The sequence below is a fragment of the Molossus molossus genome, unplaced genomic scaffold (assembly GCF_014108415.1).
Source record: "Molossus molossus isolate mMolMol1 unplaced genomic scaffold, mMolMol1.p scaffold_m16_p_22, whole genome shotgun sequence".
Taxonomy (NCBI): domain Eukaryota; kingdom Metazoa; phylum Chordata; class Mammalia; order Chiroptera; family Molossidae; genus Molossus; species Molossus molossus.
The window spans coordinates 16,210,967-16,232,488 of NW_023425358.1; the positions used below are offsets into that span (position 1 = coordinate 16,210,967).

Genomic DNA, 21,522 nt, shown 5'->3' on the forward strand with positions numbered 1-21,522 from the left:
ACAGTAACAAGCCCTAGGATTGTCATACAGAGTCTGTGCATCTTTAGGTGATGACTTTCCCTACAGGTTCATTCACCAGTCAGGTTCTAGGAGAGCCTTGAGGGAGAAGGTTAGATACTCCCACTGACTATGGTTTCTGAATGGTTCATGGCCATTCACTTTCTTTATTCTCCCATCTAATGATTTAAGAAGTTATTTCATAACAACATGATTTATGTCAAAGCATTTTAATTTTTTAAATAAGTTTGCTTTATAAAAAGTGCCACCATTGCCCTGGCCTGTTTGTTCAGTGGTTAGAGTGTTGGCCCATGGACCAAGGAGCCGCAGGCTTGATTCTGGTTAGAGGCACATACCTCAGTTGTGGTTTGGTCCCCGGTCCTGGTTGGGTTCATGCGGGAGGCGGCCGGTTGATGTGTCTCTTGCATGGATGTTTCTCTCCCCCCACCCCCCATTCTATCTGAAGATAAATGGAAAAAAATACAATCGGGTGAGGATTAAAAAAAAAAAAGTGTCACAACATTCAGCAAAAATAGGAAAACAAAAGATCAAAAAATCCCATAGTTCTTGCCCTAATATAGCTACAATTCTCCTTTTCTCCCCTCCCACCAGCTCAGTTTATGGCGTTCTTTCTTTTTTTAAACATTGGACGCTTCATGAATTTGCATGTCATCCTTGCGCAGGGGCCATGCTAATCTTCTCTGTATCGTTCCAATTTTAGTATATGTGCTGCTGAAGCAAGCACCTTTCTTTTTTTATTTTTAAATCCTCACCCGAGCCTGGCTGGTGTGGCTCAGTGGTTGAGCATCGACTCATGCACCAAGAGGTTGCAGGATTGATTCCGGTCAGGGCACATGCCCAGGTTGTGGGCTCAATCCCCAATGTGGGGCATGTAGGAGGCAGCCAATCGATGTTCTCTCTCATCGATGTTTCTGTGTCTCCCTCTCCTTTCCCCTCTCTCTCAAATCAATAAAGAAAAAAATATTAAAAAACAAAACAAAAAAAACCCCAACATAAATCCTCACCTGAGGATATTTTTCCATTTATCTTTAGATAGAGTGGGAGGGAGAGAGAAACGTCAATGTGAGAGAGACATGTCGATTGGTCGCTCCTGCACGACGCCGACCAGGGCTGGGAACCGAAACAAAACTTAGGTGCATGCCCTTGACCGGAATCAAACCGGAGACTCTTTGGTTGATGGGCGACGATCTAACCACTTAGTCCAACTGGCCAGGGCAATGACTTTCTTAAAAAAAAAAAGTCCTGTGTATGCCTGTGGCATTTCTGTTTTTCTGCCGAACATCACACCACAGCCATTTCCCCACATCACTGGTCTTCATGATCACTTTCACAGCAGGATAACATTTCATTCTAGGAGCCTGCTACAATGAAGCAGTCATGGTTTTCTGGATATTCAGTGTTTTCTTCTTTATATTTAATCATCCATGTCACAGACAGTTTTGACCATATTTTCCTTATAATAGATTTTTTGTAAAGCCTAGACTCCCAGATTAAAGAACAGAAACATTTTCATAGCCCTTGGTACATACTTGCCACACTACTTTCCAAAGACAGTCTTCATTATTTGGCAAAACTTGTATCTTTTTTAAAGAGAATGAAACATTCTTTCCCTCCCTCCCTCCCTCCCTCCCTCCCTCCCTCCCTCCCTCCCTCCCTCCCTCATTTATTTTTGGTTAATCTTCACCCAAGGATATTTTTCCATTGATTTTTAGATAGAGTAGGGTGAAGGGGGAGAGAAAACAGAAACATCACACATAGATTGGTTGCCTCCCACACGACCCTGACTGGGGCCAGGGATCAAACCTGCAACCCAGGTACAACACTTTGAGCCAAATCGCTTTATCCCGAGCCAAAGCAACTAGGGCAAAACTTGTATCTTTTTTATGTAAATGACTAGATCAGAATACCATGGTGATTAGGAGATTGATTTAAAACCTCAAAGGCCTTATTACTTACTAAGGGTAAACTGCCTACTATCAATCAGTGTATCTAAAAAGAGACAGCAGGAATGGTAGAAGCAGCAACAGTAATAAAGAATTGACATGCATTACCTAAATCCAGACATCATTTGCAGCAATCTTTGCAGACATTAAATTGTTTAATCCTGTACTGGCCAATGTAGCTCAGTTGAGCATTGTCCCATGCACTGAAAGGTAGCTGATTCACCCTGGCCAGTTTTGCTCAGTGGTTAGAGCATCGGCCAGTGGACCAGGGAGGTCAGGGTTTGGTTCCCGCTAGGGGCATGTGCCTTGGTTGTGGTTTGTCTCCAGCCCGGTTGTGGTTGTGTGGGTGGCGGCCACTCGATGTGTCTCTCTCACGTAGATGTTTCTCTCTTTTGCCCCCCCTCTCCCTCCCACTCTACCTGAAGATAAATGCAGGAATGTCCTCAGGTGAGGATAAAAAAAAAGAAAAAGAAAGGTAGCTGGTTCCATCCCTAGCCAGGATGCATACAGGAGGCAAGTGATTGTTGTTTCTCTCTCACATCAATGTTTCTTTCTCTCCCTTCCTCTCACTCTTAAAAAAAGAAAATCAATAAAAATAAAATTAAATAAATTATTTAATCCTCAGAGCAATCTGGTAAGGTAGATGTTCTTATCATCCCCATTTTACAGATGAGGAAGCCAAAGCAGGGTTGGATTTGCACTTGGGCAGCTGCCTCATGAATTAACCTTGCATCTTTCAGGTGTATAACAATTAATGTCATAATGTGTGTGTGAAACATTCACAATAGTTCCTGACTAGGCAAAGAGCATCAAATTAGCTCCCCATGCCACACCCTTTAAAGTATACCTCTGTTCTTTTTTAAAAAAAAAAAGTTTTATTGATTTTTTAGAGAGGAAGGGAGAGAGAGAGAGAGAGAGAGAAATACTGACTGACCACCTCCTACACACCACCCACCAGGGATTGAGCTCGCAACTCAGGCATGTGCCCTGACCGGGAATCGAATTCGGACCTCCTAGTCCAAGGGATGATGCTCAATCCACTGAGCCACAACAGCCAGGCCTCTGTTCCTATTTCAAGTGCCACAAAGATTGTGTAAAATGTATGGGTGGTGTCCTGGCCAAATGGCTCAGTTGGTTGAAGCGTCGTCCCATACACCAAAACGTTGAGGGTCCAATTTCCTGGTTGGGGCATATACCTAGGTTGTGGGTTTGATCACGGATTGGAGCGTTTATGGAGGCAAATGATTGTTTCTCTCTCTCCTTAAAAATCTATTTTAGAAAACCACACACACATCTTTGGGTGAGGATTAAAATTTTTTACAAGTTTGGGCAGTACTACATAAATCTCAGATACTTTACTAACACACAATCATTTGCATCTCAGACCCCATCCAAGGGTATTTTTATTTTTTTGTACAGTCGAAATTAAAAGCAGGCTCTGGCTGGGTTGCTAAGTGGTTAGAGCGTCAGCCTGCAGATCAGAGTCGCGGGTTCAAGTCTGGTCAAGGGCACGTACCTCGGTTGTGGTTCATCCCTGGCCGTGGTCGAGGTTGTGCGGGAGGCAACAAGAAAAATATCCTCCAGTGAATATTAAGAAAGAAAGAAAAAAAAAAAGCAGTACATTCTACCCTGCAGACTGTAAGGACACTAGTACAGCTTCAGCGGGAATTAACACCAATGAAATCCATTTACCCAGATACCCACTGGCCAGTTTGGCTCAGCAGTTAGAGCATCTGTCTGTGGACTGAAGGGTCTCAGGTTTGATTCCTGGCCTCAGTCAGGGTCCTGCGGGAAGCAACCAATAGATGTGTCTCTTGTCTCTCTCATTGATGTTCTCTCTCTTTCTCTCTCCTTCCCTCCGTCCTTTCCACTCTATCTAAAAATCAAGAAAAATATCCTCGGGTGAGGATTAACAAAAACAACAAAGCCCAGCTGGTGTGGCTCAGTGGACTGAACGACAGCCTATAGTCCCAGTTCAATGCTCAGTTGGGGCACGTGCCTGGGTTGCAGACTCTATCCACAGTGGGGTTGGGCAGGAGGCAGCCGATCAATGTTTTTCTTTCACATTGATGTTTCTATCTCTCTCTCTAGAAAATCAATAAAAACATATTAAAGACAATAACCACAACAAAAAAAGAATTCAGGAGACAAAAATTAAAACCAAGTTCCTGCTCTCAAAAGACAGTCAATTTAGTAGAGGAAGAGACTTCTTAGAAGACAAACGAGATTATCAAAGTACAATTAACATGACAGAAGTTGATAGGGTCAAAGAATACTCAAAGGAAGGAGTAAGTTCTGCTAAGGGTCAGGAGAACAAGCAAGGAGGTAATGCACAAGAAGCTCAAGACTAGCACCCTTTGAAGTTGACAGATTTTGTGGAAGATAAGCTTATATATTTTGATTCTGCTTCAGAAAAAGACTAGAGGCCCAAAGGTTCAAAAGCTTCCTTCCCAGCCTCCCCACAGCTCACAGGGCAACTGCTGGTTCCTACAGGCATGAACCAGTAGCTTTGTAGGGGATGTCCTCCAGAGGTTGGCAAACTTTTGTAATGGGTTGGTACATGTCTGAGGCTTTGTGGACTACATATGGCCTTTGGGTATGTGTATGTGTACGCACGTATGTATATTCATACAACCTTTTAAAAGTGTAATTACCACCCAGCTGATGTGGCTCAGTGGTAGAGCATCCACCCATACACCAAGAGGTCGCCAGTTTGATTTCCGGTCAGGGCACGTGCCCAGGTTGTGGGCCCAATCCCCAGTGGGGGACATGTAGGAGGCAGCCAATCAATACTCTCTTCGATGTCTCTCTCTCTCTCTCCCCCCCTCTAGATTCCTCTCTCTCTAAAATCAATAAAGAAAAAATAAAATAAATAAGTAAAAGTGTAATGACCATTCTTAGCTCCATTACACTATACAAAACTATCTGAAGTCTAGGCTACGGGTCTGCAAACTATGGCATGTAGGCCAGTACTCCAATTGCATGGTTTTATAAATAAAATTTTACTGAAACATAAATCAAGCCCCTTTATTTACGTATTAATCTATGACTGCTTTTGTGCTATAAGGGCATAGTTGAGCAGTTGTGACAGAGGCTATATGGCCCACAAAGCTTAAAATATTTACTATCTAGCCTTTTACTGAAAGTTTTCTGATTCCTGTTCTGGATTACTGGGTTAAAGGATGCAAAGTGCCCTTCAACTTTCAACACTTCCTTGGTGAGGGGAGTATGTATGTGTGTATAAATTTGATCAAGATGGAAGACAGCTTATACTTTCTCTACTACTATAATGCTATAGTGACCTTGGGGGTCATTTCCTGATTCAGTACATGTGCAGATATCCTTAAATTTAACATCAAATCAATCTCCGAGCCATATACATCTCTGACACTGAAGTCTTCCATCCCATATTCTCAAATTCATTTACTCAGCAAAATCATCTACAAATCACACATTAGTTCCACTGTAGATGAAACTATACTTGCCCTTTAGGTCCCACTGCTCAAAGAAATATGAAACATAAAATCAGAACAAGTCATTATTTCTCAATCATTTCAGTTTGTTCTTTGATCAAGACTGTAAATAGCACACATCAACTCCCCTTTAAAATTTACATACAAAGCCCTGGCTGGTTTGGCTCAGCAGTTAGAGCCTCAGCCTTCAGTCCAGAGAGACCCGGGTTCAGTTCCCGCTAAGGGCATGTACCTCGGTTGCAGTTTGTCCCCAGCCCTGGTTGGGTCGTGCAGGTGGCAACCACTCGATGTGTCCCTTTCATGTCGATGCTTCTCTCTCTCTCTCTCCCTTCCACTCTATCTGAACAAAAAATGGAAAAATGTCCTCAGGTGAGGATAAAATAAATAAATAAATAATAAAATTTACATACAAAGAGGTTTTCCAAGTCCATCCAAACATACTAAACCTCTCTTATGCCTAAGGTCCATGACATACTTTGAGCAAGCAGTAAGGCCCTGGATGACTAACTGGTAACTGACTTTTCTTATCTAATAATGAACCTACCTCCTCTTTGGTTAAAAGCAGCAATTTTCAACCTTTTCCATCTCATGGCACACGTAAACTAATTACTAAATCTGTGGCACACTAAAAAAATATATTTTTTGCTGATCTGACCCCCACAAGGCATAATTTTGATTCATTCACACCAGATGGCTATTGTGTTGTCATTATTTTTTATTTGACAATCTGCTTTATTCTTCCTTCCTAACTTGCTACCCATCAGTCATATTAATTACAACCCCGTGCCCTTTCCAGCAGGCAATGCCACCACCTTCTACATCATATATTTGTTCTCATTCTTCAAGAATCAGTTTGAGCCCTGGCCGGTTTGGTTCAGCAGTTAGAGCGTCGGCCTGCGGTCCAGAGAGACCCAGATTTGGTTCCTGCTAAGGGCACGTACCTCGGTTGCAGTCTGCCCTTGGCCCTGGTTGGGTCGTGCGGGTGGTAGCCACTCGATGTGTCCCTTTCACCTCAATGTTTTTCTCTCTCGCTCTCTCTCTCCCTCTCTCTCCCTCTCACTCTGAACAAAAAATGGAAAAATGTCCTTGGGTGAGGATTAAAAAAAAAAAAGAATCAGTTTGACCCTTTAGTTAGTTGATCATACTTGCTTTTAAGCTTCCATGGTATTATATTTTAACTTGTTCAAGATATTGAGCTTCTCAAAGGCTAGAATCATGATTTAGTTGCATTATATGCCTTGAATTATTGGGCTTTGGTATAGAGTAGAACTATATATATTTAAATTCCTAATAAAATTAAAATGTCAAAATCACAGGGAAGCACTTCCCATTCCTTCTGAAACACAAAAGCTTTGCCATTCCAATCCCCTAAACAGGGTTTAATCCAGTTATTCAGACAAGGAAATCCTCAGCACTGCTCCACTCACTAGCTGCCACATGCCTGGGGCCCCACCTTACTTGTTAGGATCTTAGCTCAGACTCTAGGATAATCTGAACTCCTACTAATAAGAAATGCCTCCCTTTACTTATCAGAAAGAACTAAAATATTTAGCCTGAAGGAACCTTAGAAATAATCTAGTCCAACTATTCAGATCAAAAGGGAAACTCTTTCTTAGGTAAAAATTTCTCTATATTTGAGCCTCAAACAAGAGGCTCAAATAAAATGAATACCAGTATTTTACATGCCACAGGGGCATAACTCTTTTTTAAAAATCCTCTCCAGAGGATACTTTTCCATATCTTCAGGAAGAATAAAGAGTGGGTGGGTGGGAGGGGGGAAGACAGGGAGAGGGAGGGAAGGAGAGGGGGGAGAGGGGGAGGGGAAGAGAGGGGGGGGGAGAGAAACATTAATGTGAGAGAGACACATTGATTGGCTGCCTCCCACACAACCCAACCAGGGCCCTGGGGACTGAACTGCAACCGAGGTATGTGCTCTTGACTGGAATCAAACCCTCGACTCTTTTGGTCCATGAGCGGACGCTCTAATCACTGAGCAAAACTGGCCAGGGCAGGTACACAACTCTTAACTGGTCAAGCTTCCATTCCAGGCATAATGACATTCTGATTTCTTATCTAAATTAAATTTAATGATTTAAACCACAGTAAGGAGAAACTCAGAAGTTTATTCACAGTGTCGATTGCTATGCTAATTACAATTACTGGTACCCTTCCCTACTAATTATAAAAGTCCAGATTTGAGTTCCCTTAAATATTTATAACAGGGGGTGTGGGAGGTGTGATCTTGCTGCCTGTGGTAACCCTCTGGTCTATGCAGAGTTTGCTTTCTGCTTCACAGGTGTGAGAGTTCTCTTCTGGGCACTCAGGTTAAGCATCCTTTTCCAGTTCTCCCACAGCTACTTTACCATATTAGATAGCATGGATATAACCTTTAAAAAATCCCAGTACCTAGTAAGGTCCTTAAGAGTATGACAAGAACTATTTTTTTTTTAATTATTTAAAATTTTTAATTTATTGATTGGGGGGCATCGATTTGTTGTTCCACTTACTGATGCATTCATTGGCTGCTTCTTGTATGTACCCTAATGGGGGATCAAACCCACAACTTTGTCCTATTGGGACGATGCTCTAACCAACTGAGCTACCTAGCCAGGACGGGACTGTTGATTTTTTCCTTTTTTTTATCATCACCCAAGAACATTTTTTCATTTTTTGTTCAGAAAGAGTGGGAGGGAGAGAGAGGAAGAGAGAGAGAAAGATAAACATCAATGTGAAAGGGACACATTGAGTGGCGGCCACCTACACGACCAACACGGGCCGGGGACAAACTGCAACTGAAGTACATGCCCTTAGCGGGAACCAAACCCAGGTCCCTCTGGACTGCAGGCCGATGCTCTAACCACTGGTTAGGGCGGGACTGTTGATTTAATGTTAGTTCCATATTACCAGATACATGCGACGTGCAATGTCTATTCAGTAAAAATCAAAATTTTCTCTAAGGGTCAACTCGCCTCAGTTTTTAAATGTTTACTTCTCATGATTTTTCTCCTAACTTTCATACATAAACTAGAATTGAAAAAGCAAGTCACACAAAACACACTTTCAAGTTTCTAAACCATGGCAAAATGTAGTTCATATCTAAACAATCCACTCAGATACCTTCTGAAACATTCTGTTGTTAAACTGGAAATAGTGTCTATTAAATAAAAAAACACTAGTGCTTACCTGACTACTAACTATAACAATGAACAAAATGTTAAAATTGTTTATACTCAAATAAAATGGGGGTGAAAACCATCACAAGATGTTTAGCAAATGATTTGTAACATAAAAATTATACCCACATACAGAAAAAGAATTCTTTAGGATCATTCAAAATCAACAAATGCCAGTTAGCTCTCAGAAGCACAGCCCTTGCCTTTCTGCCTTTCTTCCCTCAGGCATGCATCTCCTAAACTCTAAGAGTCCCCAAGAGACTTACAACCAGGGGAGCAATGGGCAGTAGCAGCTCATCTTGAGCTAATACCATGAACCTATCTCCAAGGTCCCTTTTCAGTAAGCCAAAGCAGCTTTGCCAAGGCTCTCTCCTGTTGCTTCTTCTATCCAAAGGCCTTTCTTGTTTCACTGTCCCCAGCTTTAATAATCGTACTCTCAAAAAATAAAATCAAAAGCCATTTGACATGATACCTTTTGGGGGTTAAGTTTACCATAGACAGATACAAAAAGCAATTATAATAATAAGATAAGCTAGAGGTCAAAGTTACAAATATAGCAAATAATCATTGTTTCTTCCTTTCTCTTCCTCTATCATCCCCCCTCCCTCCCATCAGGATCAATCTTATCTCCAAAACAGGCATTTCCACCAAACCACAGCTGTCTATATGATGTCTATCTGACCTACAACACACACATCAGTCACCATCATTTTGCACCTGGATTATAGTAATGTCCTCAGGTTCAAACTCCTCCCATGGCACCCACTGCACTTTAAAGAAAATCCAATTTCCTTATCTTGACCATTGTATTTCCAAACTCTCACCTCTTGCTTTAAGAACCACACTCTCTTGCCCTGGCCGGTTTGGCTCAGCGGTTAGAGCGTCCGCCTGCAGTCCGGAGAGACGCGGGTTCGGTTCCCGCTAAGGGCATGTACCTCGGTTGCAGTTTGTCCCCAGCCCTGGTTGGTCGTGTGGGTGGTAGCCACTCGATGTGTCCCTTTCACATCGATGTTTCCCTCTCTCTCTCTTCCTCTCTCTCCCTCCCACTCTATCTGTACAAAAAATGGACAAATGTCCTCGGGTGAGGATATAAAAAAAAAACACCCACACTCTTGCCCTGGCCAGTTTGGCTTAACAGTTAGAGCATAGGCCTGCAGTCCAGAGAGACCCGGGTTTGGTTCCGGCTAAGGGTGTGTACCTTGGTTGCAGTTTGTCCCTGGCCCTGGTTGGTCCTGCGGGTGGCAGTCACTTGATGTGTCCCTTTCACATCGATGTTTCTCTTTCTCTCTCTCTCTCTCTCTCTCCCTCTCCCCCTCCCACTCTACCTGAACAAAAAATGGAAAAATGTCCTCGGGTGAGGATAAAAAAAAAAGAACCACATTCCTGCCCTGGCCTGTCTGGCTCAGCGATTTGGCCCTTGGACCAATCAGCCACGGGTTTGATTCTGGTCAAGGGCACATACCTCGGTTGCAGTTCTACCCGGCTCTGGTTGGGTCGTGCAAGAGGCAACCAGTCGATTGGCTGGCTCTATCACATCAATGTTTCCTTCTATCTGTCTCTCTCCCCCTTCTTCCCACTCTATCTGATGATTAAAACCACACTACACCACACCACACCACACTCTGGCCCTGACCAGGTTGCTCAGTTGGTTAAAGCAATGTATACAAGAAGCAACCAATAAACGCACACATAAGTGGAACAAAAAATTGATTTCTCTCTCTCTCTCTTCCCTCACTCCCCCCTCTCTAAAATCAATAAACATATCCTCCAGCATGTATGCATAACCAATGGACACAGACAACAATGCTAGGGGGACAAGATGGGGAGGAGGGTGTCTAGGGGGGAAAAAAGAGAAACATCTGTAACAAAAATAAATTAATAAAAATTGGGGAAAATAAATAAAAAATAAACACATCCTTCAGTGAGGAATTAAAAAAAAAAGCTCCCTGCTGGTGTGGCTCTGTGGATTGAGCTGATCAGCCCATGGAGTGAGAGATCCCTGTTCTATTCCTGATCAGTGCACATGCCCAGGGCGGAATCCCACAGTAGGGGGCACGCAGGAGGCACCCAATAGATGTTTCTCTCACACATCGTTTTTATCTTTCTCCCTTCCTCTCTAACAAAAAAAAAAAATCAGACTAGAATAAAACATGCATCAATTCTTTTTTTTTTAAAATCCTCACCCAAGGATATTTCCCCATCTATCATCAGATAGAATGGGAGGGAGGGTGAGAGAAAAATCGCGAGAGAGACACATCAACTAGTCACCTCCAGCAAGACCCAACCAGGGCAGGGGATGAACCGCAACTGAAGTAGGTGCCCCCAACCGGAATCGAACCTACAACTCATTGGTCTGCGGACTGACGCTCCAACTGCTGAGTCAAACTGGCCAGGGCAAACCACCAATTCTTAAATTCTGAGGAAGTCACATAGTTATGGCCTTCTGCTAAGCAATAAACAAAAAATGAATTATTGGCCAAGGGACATGAAATTCTGGCTTTAAGAGCTCAGTTTTGATGCCTAAAAGCTAAACCACTTAATTTCTCCTGTTTAGGGAATGAAGAAGCATTACACTGATTTTTGCATCTGGCCAAGGTTTTACTAGCCTCTAGTTTTCTACAAAGGCTAACAGCACATCAAACCAAAACTGTAAATTTCAGACTTGGGAGAGGCAATCCAAAGACTCAGTATAACAAAGTAAATCCAGTGAGGATCTGATTCAACAGGCACTGAAAGGCCTATGAGAGGTAACAGGGAAAATGAAAAACTAAATTACAGCAACATGCCTGGGGTGGAATGCACAAAGAGAAACAATTCAAGCTGAATGTGAGGGGGAGGATCAGGGGAAGGCCTTATTATTTGTGAGGAGCCTGGAACAGGTAAGCTTTCAAGAGGTGAGGAGTGGGGTGGAGTTAGGCAAAGAGCCAACAGCCTGGGCAAAGGTTCCCAGGAAATGAGTGAGCGGACTAACGGGGCTGCACCAAGTTAGAGGAGTAGGTAAGCACAGACATCAAAGGTAGATTTGGTTTTTAGGAAGACACAGTGGAAGGAAAATATGGAGTCATTTTTTGTGGGTAGCAGGAAGCCACTGCAGCATATTCCTTTTTCTTCCTTTAGAAAGGGATCAAGCCATTTATTTAGTCACAGTTTTTGGAATAGCTGTATTATAGTACCTGTCACTTCAATGTAAGCACAATGCCTTGCACATAACATAGTTTAATTAATGCCTGAAAACAATTATATAATTCACCTTCCCAAGTTATGGAAGTCATTTACTAAAACATACTACAAAACCTCATTACAGTGGGTTCTAAGATTCTCTCCAATTCCTTACTACTGGAGTTATACTGTGCTCAGAGTTCAATTACGAGTTTCTTCAGGGACCTAGAAGTTTCACCAGATTCTTGGTGTCTAGGTCTTTGTTATACAGTATTTGATTTATAATCACTTTCTCCCTGTTTTTAAAGTCCATTTAGTTCAGTAGTTAATCTTATAACCATTACACTGTCATGGCTTTGTTTCTTCTCTATCTCTATTCCACAGACGAAGCATAGATTAGGCATTCAGTGATTGCTTCTTAATTAATTATAAGAGCTTTTAATGTTTAAAGCTCATAATAATAATACCTTGTCAGCAAATTTATAAAATCAGAAATATTTCATCCCTAAAAATCTATGTTAGCACCCTGTCCTTTTACTTTTGTTTTTGCACCCTGTCCTTTTAAAATAGATGTTTAAGAAACAAATTGGGCAGTGAAATTCTTTTTATTTTTAAAATTCTAGGCAATTTCTTCAGCCCAAAACAAAATTTACATAAAGATACCTCTGATGAAATACTGATTAAGGCAAATTAATGCAAATAATCAAATAAAGGAATGCATTTTACTTGGAAAAGGGGATGCTTGATGCTCGTTGTCATTTAGGATTCTTAACTCTAAAACAGATGCTAAATCATTAGGCTTAACACAAAAAGTTCATCTAAAATTCAACTAGGATAGAAAAAAGTGTCATTCAAAAATTTCCAGAAGTAAACATTTCCTACTCTTCTTTGGAATTTAACCAAATGGATTTCTAGTCTATTAATGGTCCAGCTTGAGGGAAAACTATGAATTTAAAAAAAAGAAAAGAAAAAATCCTCCCTGAAGACAATGTGCCTTCTTTTAAATTTTCTGTATTGCCTGGCCAGTGTGGCTCAGTGACTGAGCAGTGACCCATGCACCCGAGAGGTCGCTGGTTCCATTCCTGGTGAAGGCACATGCCCAGGTTATGGAACTAATCTGCAGTGGGGGCATGCAGGAGGTGGCCAATCAATGTTTTCTCTCATTGATGTTTCTATCTCTCTCCCTCTCCCTTCCTCTCCCTCTAAAATAGGTAAACCAAAAAAATTGTTAATAAAAAGATAGTTTCTTTATTTAATGTATAATATTGTTAAGTGTCTGGCTATTTCAAACTTGGCACCAAAGTATCAATGTACAATTCTGGTACTTCACGGTTAAAGGTTTTGTTTCTAAATGTTTACGCATTTAAATTTATCAACTGCTCCAAAGGCTGCTGGACAGGAGTTCTTAACCTGGCCTTCAGAGATCTACAGAGAATCCAAGAACCCTGAATAGTGTGCAAACGTGTGTGTACGTGCATTTTAGGGGGGAAGGGAGGATGCCAAGGATATCTTCAGATTCTCAAGTCTGTGGTCCAAAAAAGGTAAAAAAAAAAAAAGCGCACACACACACACAAACAACAAAGCTCTGTTTTAGTATGATATCCAAATAGTGAACGTGGTGAAAAACGTACATTTTAATTTCACTATACAACCGCCGTTAGCATGTTTAAAGACACATCCCCTCATCCACAGTGACCCAGATCCTGACACTAGCCCTCCATTCGGAATGCCTTCTGGAGAATAATTTGGTTCAGAATAGGGAGAAATGAGTTCAATCATCCACCCACACACACACTCTTGGATCGACCCTCCTCGGGGGTCGGGTGGGCTGCACGCCCCGGGAACGCGGGCGCTCGCGTACCTGGGCGCGGGTTCGATTAGGGTGGTGGTGTCCAGGTAGTGAATCTTGTAGAACTCCAGCAGGGCCGGCAAGTGGTCAAACTCCTGGTCCCCGATCTTAAAACGGCGGTTGGGCAGCGAGTTGATGATGTAGTGGGAGACCCGCGAGTTCTCGGACACCGACAGCACATAGTCCCCCGGGCAGGTGGAGGAGTCGCGGACTAGGAACATGCCGTGGCGCTGGCCCTGGAGCCGGGTCTGCGCCTCCTGGCGAGACACTGGCCCCATGTACCAGGCGGAGCGGTCTGAGGAGTCGAACCTGGCGGAGGACATGGTGTCGGGCCGAAGCTCTGGGGCGGGTCCGGGCGGCGGCTGCTCTCGCCTGCTCTGGACGCCTTTGCCCGGCAGACGGCTTTGGGACTGAAGAAGGGCCTCTCGGCACACCTCGAGGCGAGTTTAGAGGGCCGAGCCAGCACCTTCCTCTCGGCTCCGGGCCCGCAGCATCCTCCGCCTTCGCCCGCCTGCTCCGGGGCCGCCTCACGGAAGGAGCCGGCTCGGGAATGCGGAGCAGAGCCCGAGGTCGGGGCGGGCGAAGCTGAGCCGCAGCGGAGGCCGCCCCGAGGTTCTCGGACTGCCCCACGTACCGGGAGTGCCTCCGTCCAGTCACTCCCGGCCCGAAATGCGCCGGCTCTGCGCCCTCACGACTCTGCACCGACCCCAGTTGCCACACCAAGCACCGAACTCCAAGGAGCGTCGCGCCTCCAGGGTGGTTTTGCCTAGCCGGTTCCCAAGAGCCACAGCAACAAAATGGCGGACGCGGGAGAAGTGGCCAGCCACCTCCCCCTCCGCTCAGCGCGCTCTGTCTGCGCACGCGCAGGCTCCGGCTTCCAGCTGCCTCCGGGGTCCGCCCCGTGACGTCTCGAAACGCACCCAATGAGGAGCGCGGTCGTGAGGGTCAGGGCGTGCGCCGCTTGCTCCGGCTCCCGCGTTCCGGGAGGAGGCGGAGGAGTCGGTGGAGGTGGGCACTCCCTTCTTGGACCGTCGTGTGCCGCCGGGGGCGCTGCCGCTCCCGGATCTCCTCGCGCTGGCAGGAAAACAGCTGGAGCCAAGAGGGAGCGGCATTTCGAAAACCTGCTCTGGGAACAAAGCGTAACGTGCAGGCCGAGTCTCCGGCCAGGGAGGCGTGTCACTGAGGTGACCTGGCGGGCTGAGGGGACAGTCCCGGATGGACTGAGGTGGTTCAGGAAGGAGATGACCGCGGGAACTGAGGCGACCAACAGATAAAGACTAGGTAACCCTGGCCCGAAGTGTCCTGGTAGGCTGAGGGACCCGGAATAGCCAAGTGACCCGACAGGCACAAATTGGGATAGAGAAGGTTGGATTGACTGGATTCAGTGATCTACGTAATTGGGTCATCACTGGCGCTGAATTGATGCAAATAAAATACAGACACTCTCGGGCGTGGCCTTCTACTTGATTCTCCGAGTTGGTCTTTCATTACCCCCGTGTTTACCACTCTCTAGCCGTGCCTTCCTAGCCTTTCTGCTCTCTACCTCTCAACAAGAATGTAAATTTTAAGAAATTGGGGATTTCGTCGGTCTTGTTCACCTCTGGGCCTAACACAATGCATGGCCCTAAATTGATGCACAAGTATTTGTTGAACGAATTACTCTTGAGAAAAACCTCCAGGCTGCTGGTGCCCGATTATTGGTAGCACCAGCCCAGGAACTGCACATCCAAAAAAGGAGACGCAGGCAATACAAACCCCCTCTGTCAGTGAGATTTCATTTTGGCCTTTTGCATACCCCTACTCCTCAGGTTGAACATATTCTAGACTGTAGGGTGATAGGTGACCTCCATCCTAGGGTAAACTAAAGGGTCAAGCCTAGTGCCTTTTGTGACTCAACATCAGCACATTTTCTTTAATCCCCCAATTACTTTGATGCTGTATTAGTCTCAGGTACAATTTGAGTAGCATGGAATTTGAAGCTGACTGCTTGGGTTCAAATCCTGTCTCAGTCAGTTGACTAGCTGAGTGACCTTGGGCCAGTTACTTAATTGTTCCATGCATGCCTCATGTATTATTAAACAAGCTAAATTATGTAAAGTGCTTAGAATAGTGCTTGGCACATATTAAGCATCATTTATATGTTTTTCCATTATTATTATTATTCAGCCTCTCTCTCTGGGCTGTCACCTCTATACCCTAAAAGTATGTAGATCTTGCCCTGGCCGGTTTGGCTCAGCGGTTAGAGCATCAGCCTGCCGTTCAGAGAGACCCGGGTTCGGTTCCCGCTAAGGGCACATACCTCAGTTGCAGTTTTTCCCTGGCCCTGGTTGGGTTGTGTGGGTGGCAGCCACTCAATGTGTCCCTTTCACATCGATGTTTATCTCTCTCTCTCTCTCCCTCCCACTCTATGAACAAAAAATGGAAAAAAATGTCCTCGATTAAAAAAAAAAAAGTATGTAGATCTTAAAAAATGTGTAGATCTTAAAATCTCCACTTGAGCCCTGTCAGCGGTTAGAGCATCAGCCTGCGGTCCAGAGAGACCCGGGTTCGGTTCCCGCTAAGGGCATGTACCTCAGTTGCAGTTTGTCCCTGCCCTGGTTGGGTCATGTGGGTGGCAACCACTTGATGTGTCCCTTTCACGTAGATGTTTTTTTTTCTCTCTCTCTCCCTCCCACTCTATCTGAACAAAAAACAAACAAAAAAAATGTCCTCAGGTGAGTATTAAAAAAAAAAACTCTCCATTTGATTTTCTAGCTGCTTTTCACTGCCAGATTTTCTCATGTCATTATGCACTCCATGCTGAAACTTCTTGGTTTGGCTTCTACTGTTTGCCTGAAACTGATCTTTGGAGATCATCATTGATCTCCATTGAATCCATCATTTTCCTTGATCTGCCTGACTTTATGTGTTTATATTGAAAATCTCTTTCTGAAAAGACCCTCCCCCCCAACACACACAACACACTAACAATTTTTTCCACCTCTCAAAATATACTTTCTCAGTCTTTTTCTGTGGCACTTTTGTCTCCAGGCTCTATATATTTGGAGGTGGGTATTCTACTTTAGTATATGTTTGGAATTTGTCACAATAAAATTTTTTATTTTTAAATTTTTTCTTTATTGATTTTAGAGAGAGGAAGGAAGAGAGAGATAGATAGAAACATCAATGAGAGAGAACATCGATTGGCCACCTCCTGCATGGCCCCCACTGGGGATTGGGCCCACAACCTGGGCATGTGCCCTGAATGGGAACCGAACTGGCACCCTCTCGGTGCATGGGTCGACGCTCAACCGCTAAACCACACCGGCTGGGCTATTTTTATTTTTTTTATTAATCCTCACCCAAGGATATTTTTTTCAATTGATTTTATTTTTTTTAGAGAGAGTGAAGGGGTGGGGCAGGGGGAGAGAGAGAAGCATTGATATGAGAGAGACATCTTGATTGGTTGCTTCCCAAATGCGCCCTGACCAGAGCTGGAAATCAAACCTGCAACCCAGGTAGCCTTGACCAGGAATCAAACCCGAGATGCTTCGGTGTTCAGGCCAATGCTCTAACCACTGACCCACACCGGTCAGAGTGCAATCAAGTTTTTTAAAAAGAACTTTTCTTTATTCTGCCTTATATACAGCTGAGACAAGCTTAAAAATATTTCCAAAAAATGTTCCTAGATGCTAAGAGATAAAATGCAAACAAATGGAAAAGCAACAAAGGAGCATTAAAGAGGGCTGCCCTGGCTGTTGTAAGGGACAATGCTCCAACCAACTGAGTCACACCAGCCAGGGCTAAATTTTATTTCACAGATCTAGAAGCTGGAAGTCCAAGGTCAAGGCACTGGCAGATTTAGTGAGTATATTTCTAAATTTATCTCCTAAAACAAAAAAGGAGTTTATTGATGATTTTCTCCTACTATTTGCTACTACAATACTAATAAAATACTGTTCACATTCCCATTATAATTATCCACACCACACTGTTTAAAATAACTTAACAAGCACTTCTTTCATAGGGTGATATCTCTAAACTAGGCTTAGCTGCCATATGTAGAAGCTCTTTTGACCACTATAGAAAGCTCTGGCCTTCTTTATTCTGGTGTTTTAAAATGTAGCCCTGCCCTGGTCAGTTTGGCTCAGTGGTTGAGCATCGGCCCGCGGACCAGAGAGTTCTGGGTTTGGCTCCCCCTAGGGGCACGTACCAAAAAAATAAAAATAAATAAATAAAATAAAACAAAAAAAATAAAAATAAAATTTAGCCCTGTTGTCTGGCCAGTGTGGCTCAGCAGTTGAGTTTCAACCCATGCACTAGGAAGTCGCTGGTTGAATTCCCGGTCAGGACACATGCCCAGGTTGTGGGCCCGATCCCCAGTGGGGGGCATGCAAGAGGCAGCCAGTCGATGTTCTCTCTCATCAGTGTTTCGATCTCTCTCTCCCTTTACCTTCCTTTCTCTCTAAAATCAATAAAGGAAAAAATAATAATTAAAAAAATAAAATGTAGCCCTGTAGCCCAGTCAGTGTGGCTCAGTGGTTGAGCATTGACCCATGCACCAAGAAGTCGCCGATTCAATTTCCAGTCAGGGCACATGCCCAGGTTGTGGGCCAAATCCCTAGTAGGGGGCATGCCAGAGGTGGCCAGTCGATGTTCTCACTTATCAATGTTTCTCTCTCTCCCTCTCCCTCTCCCTTTCTCTCTCTCTCCCCCTTCCTTTCTCTCTAAAATCAATAAAGAAAAAAAAAATTTAATGTAGCCCTGTTGCTCAGCCAGTATGGCTCAGTGGTTGAGCATCGACCCATGCACCAAGAGGTCACTGGTTCGATTCCTGGTCAGGGCACATGCCCATGTTGTGGGCCAAGTTCCCAGTGGGGGGCATGCAGGAGGCGGCTAATCGATGTTCTCTCTCATCGATGTTTCTATCTTTCTCCTCTTCTACCTTTCTCTCTCTAAATATCAATAAAGAAAACAACAACAACAACAAAAAAAGAACAAAAAATGTGGCCCTGTTGCTCTGGCTGGTTTGGCTAGTGTTTAGAGCAATGAGCCATGGACTAAGGAGTCAAGGATTCAATTTCTAGTCAAGGGCATGTACCTGGGTTGCAGGTTCAATTCCCAGCCCTGGTTTGGGTCATTCAGGAGGCAACCAATCTGTGTGTCTCTCTCACTTCCATGTTTCTCTCTCTCCCTTCTTCCCTCCCTTCCACTCTATCTAAAAAACAATAAAAAAATATTCTCCGGCCCAGCTGGTGTAGCTCAGTGGCTTGTGCGTTGTCCCATGGACTGAGAGGTCCTTGTTCGATCACCAGTCAGTGCACATGCCAGGGTTGCAGGCTCGATCCCCAGTAAGGGGGCATGCAGGAGGCAGTCAACTGATGTTTCTCTCTGATATTGATGTTTCTCTCTCTCTCCTGTCCTTTCTCTCTGAAAAAAATAAAAACATATTTAAGCCTGCTGGTGTGGCTCAGTGGTTGAGCATCAGCCCATGCACCAAGAGGTCACTGGTTCAATTCCCTTTCAGGGCACGTGCCCAGTTTTTGGGCCAAATCCCCATGCAGGAGATGGCCAATCGATGTTCTCTCTCATCAATGTTTCTCTCTCTCTCTCTCCCTCTCTCTTTCTCTCTAAGAATCAATCAATAAAGAAAAAAAATTTAAATATATTTTTTAACAAAAGAAAGAAAAATATTCTCAGGTGAGGATTAAGAAAAAGCGTAATCGGGCGCTGGCGGCTTTGGTGACTCTAGATAACCTCAAGAAAAAGTGTAATCATGTAGTCATGTTCCCCTTGCCATTTTTAATGTAATTTTTATTTTTTATATTTTTATTGATTTTTATAGAGAGAGAAAAGGAGAGGGAGAGAGAAACATTAATGTGAGAGCATAACACCAATCAGTTGCCTCCTGCAGAACCCCTACTGGGGACTAAACTCCAAATCTGGGCATGTGCCCCGACTAGGAATTAAACTGGCAACCCTTTGGTGCACTGGATGACACCCAACCCACTGAGCCACACCAGCCAGGGCTAATTTATTTATTTGAGAGAGAGAAACATAGATTTGTTGTTCCACTTATTTATGCATTCATTGGTTGATTCTTGTATATGCCCTGACCAGGGATCAAACCTGCAGCTTGGCATATCTGGACAATGTTCTAACCAACTGAGCTACCTTGGCTAGGACCTCTATAGTTTTTTAAAAATTGAAGTTCAAGTCCTGCCTGGTGTGGCTCGGTTGGGCATTGTCCCATGTATCAGAAGGTGGCTGGTTTGATCCTGGGTCAGGGCACATACCTGGGTTGCAAACTGGATTGATGTTTCCCTCTCACATCAATGTTTCTCTCTCTCTCCCTGTCCCTTTCTCTCTAAAACAAAATCAATTAAAATATATATATATATATATATATATATTTTTTTTTATCCTTACCCGAGGACATTTTTTCATTTTTTGTTCAGATAGAGTGGGAGGGAGGGAGGGAGGGAGGGAGAGAGAGAGAGAGAGAGAGAGAGAGAGAGAGAGAGAGAGAAACATCGACGTGAAAGGGACACATCGAGTGGCTGCACCCGCACGACCAACCAGGGCCGGGGACAAACTGCAACCGAGGTACGTGCCCTTAGTGGGAACCGAACCTGGGTCTCTCTGTACCGCAGGCCAACGCTCCAAACGCTGAGCCAAACTGGCCAGGGCAATTTAAAAATATTTTTAAAAAAAAGAAAATCAAAATGTAATAATTGAGTATGTCCGGGCCAGTGTGCTCAATGGTTAGAGCATTGGCCTGTGCACTGAAGAGTTGAGGGTTCAATTCCCAATCAAGGACCCATACTTGGGTTGCAGCTTCGATCCTTGGCCCCTGTCGGGGAGTGTGCGAGAGGCAACCAATCGATGTGTTTCTCTCACCTCTCTCTCTCTTTCTCTCTCTCTCTCTTTCCCCCTCCCTCCCTCCCTTCCACTCTCTCTAAAAATCAATGGAAAAAAATATACTCAGGTGAGGATTAACAAAAATAATAATAATAGCCCTGGACAGTTTGGCTCAGCGGTTAGAGCGTCCGCCTGCGGTCCGGAGAGACCCGGGTTCGGTTCCCGCTAAGGGCATGTACCTTGGTTGCAGTTTGTCCCCGGCCCTGGTTGGTCGTGCGGGTGGCAGCCACTCGATGTGTCTCTTTCACATCGATGTTTCCCTCTCTCTCTCTTCCTCTCTCTCCCTCCCACTCTGTCTGTACAAAAAATGGAAAAATGTCCTCAAATGAGGATAAAAATAAATTAAAAAAAAAAAAAATGCCCTGGCCGGTTTGGCTCAGCGGTTAGAGCGTCGGCCTGAGGTCCCGAGAGACCTGGGTTCGGTTTCCGCTAAGGGCACGTATTTCGGTTGCAGTTTGTCCCTGGCCCTGGTAGGTCGTGCGGGTGGCAGCCACTCGATGTGTCCCTTTCACATCGATGTTTCTCTCTCTCTTCCTCTCTCCCCCTCCCACTCTACCTGAACAAAATATGGAAAAATGTCCTCAGGTGAGGATAAAAAAAAAAAAAAAATAATAATAATAATAATAATAGAGTATAACATTTTTTGTAATTCAGGTATGCTAACCAGAAGAGTGGAATTTGGGGGAAGATATTTTTTTCTTAATTGGGGTTCAGTGTTAGTGTTCCCTATCAAATAAATGTTGAGCTATTAATGCAGATCTGTAATGAGACTACATATTTTCTTCTTTGAAAATGTTTTTCACCCAGATGGTACTGCCAATATTGCTGTCAATCCGTGAGAATGATTTTAATTGACCATATTAATTGTCGTGTATAGAATTCTATTATATTTTTCTAATATTTGCCTTTTAACTTTTTTATTCCTGTAATTTCATTAATAATGCATAAATGGCTAATAGACAGGCATTACCAATATGACTGACCTATCTTATCTACCCAGTAGAAGA

At 44.0% G+C, this 21,522-nt stretch overlaps 1 protein-coding gene and 1 non-coding gene across 2 annotated transcripts in view; both read right to left on the reverse strand.

The window, feature by feature from the left end:
- The window catches only part of CRKL (CRK like proto-oncogene, adaptor protein), a 28,453-nt gene extending 13,998 nt beyond the window's left edge, over positions 1-14,455 (reverse strand). Inside the window, exon 1 of the mRNA XM_036276564.1 lies at positions 13,628-14,455. Within this exon, the coding sequence (XP_036132457.1) occupies positions 13,628-13,938 (311 nt within the window). The 5' untranslated portion in view covers positions 13,939-14,455. The remainder of the gene's footprint in view (positions 1-13,627) is intronic.
- On the reverse strand, positions 636-742 carry LOC118640442. Its single transcript, XR_004961366.1, has one exon. It is a non-coding gene; the product is annotated as a U6 spliceosomal RNA (small nuclear RNA).
- Positions 14,456-21,522: the final 7,067 nt, after the last annotated feature.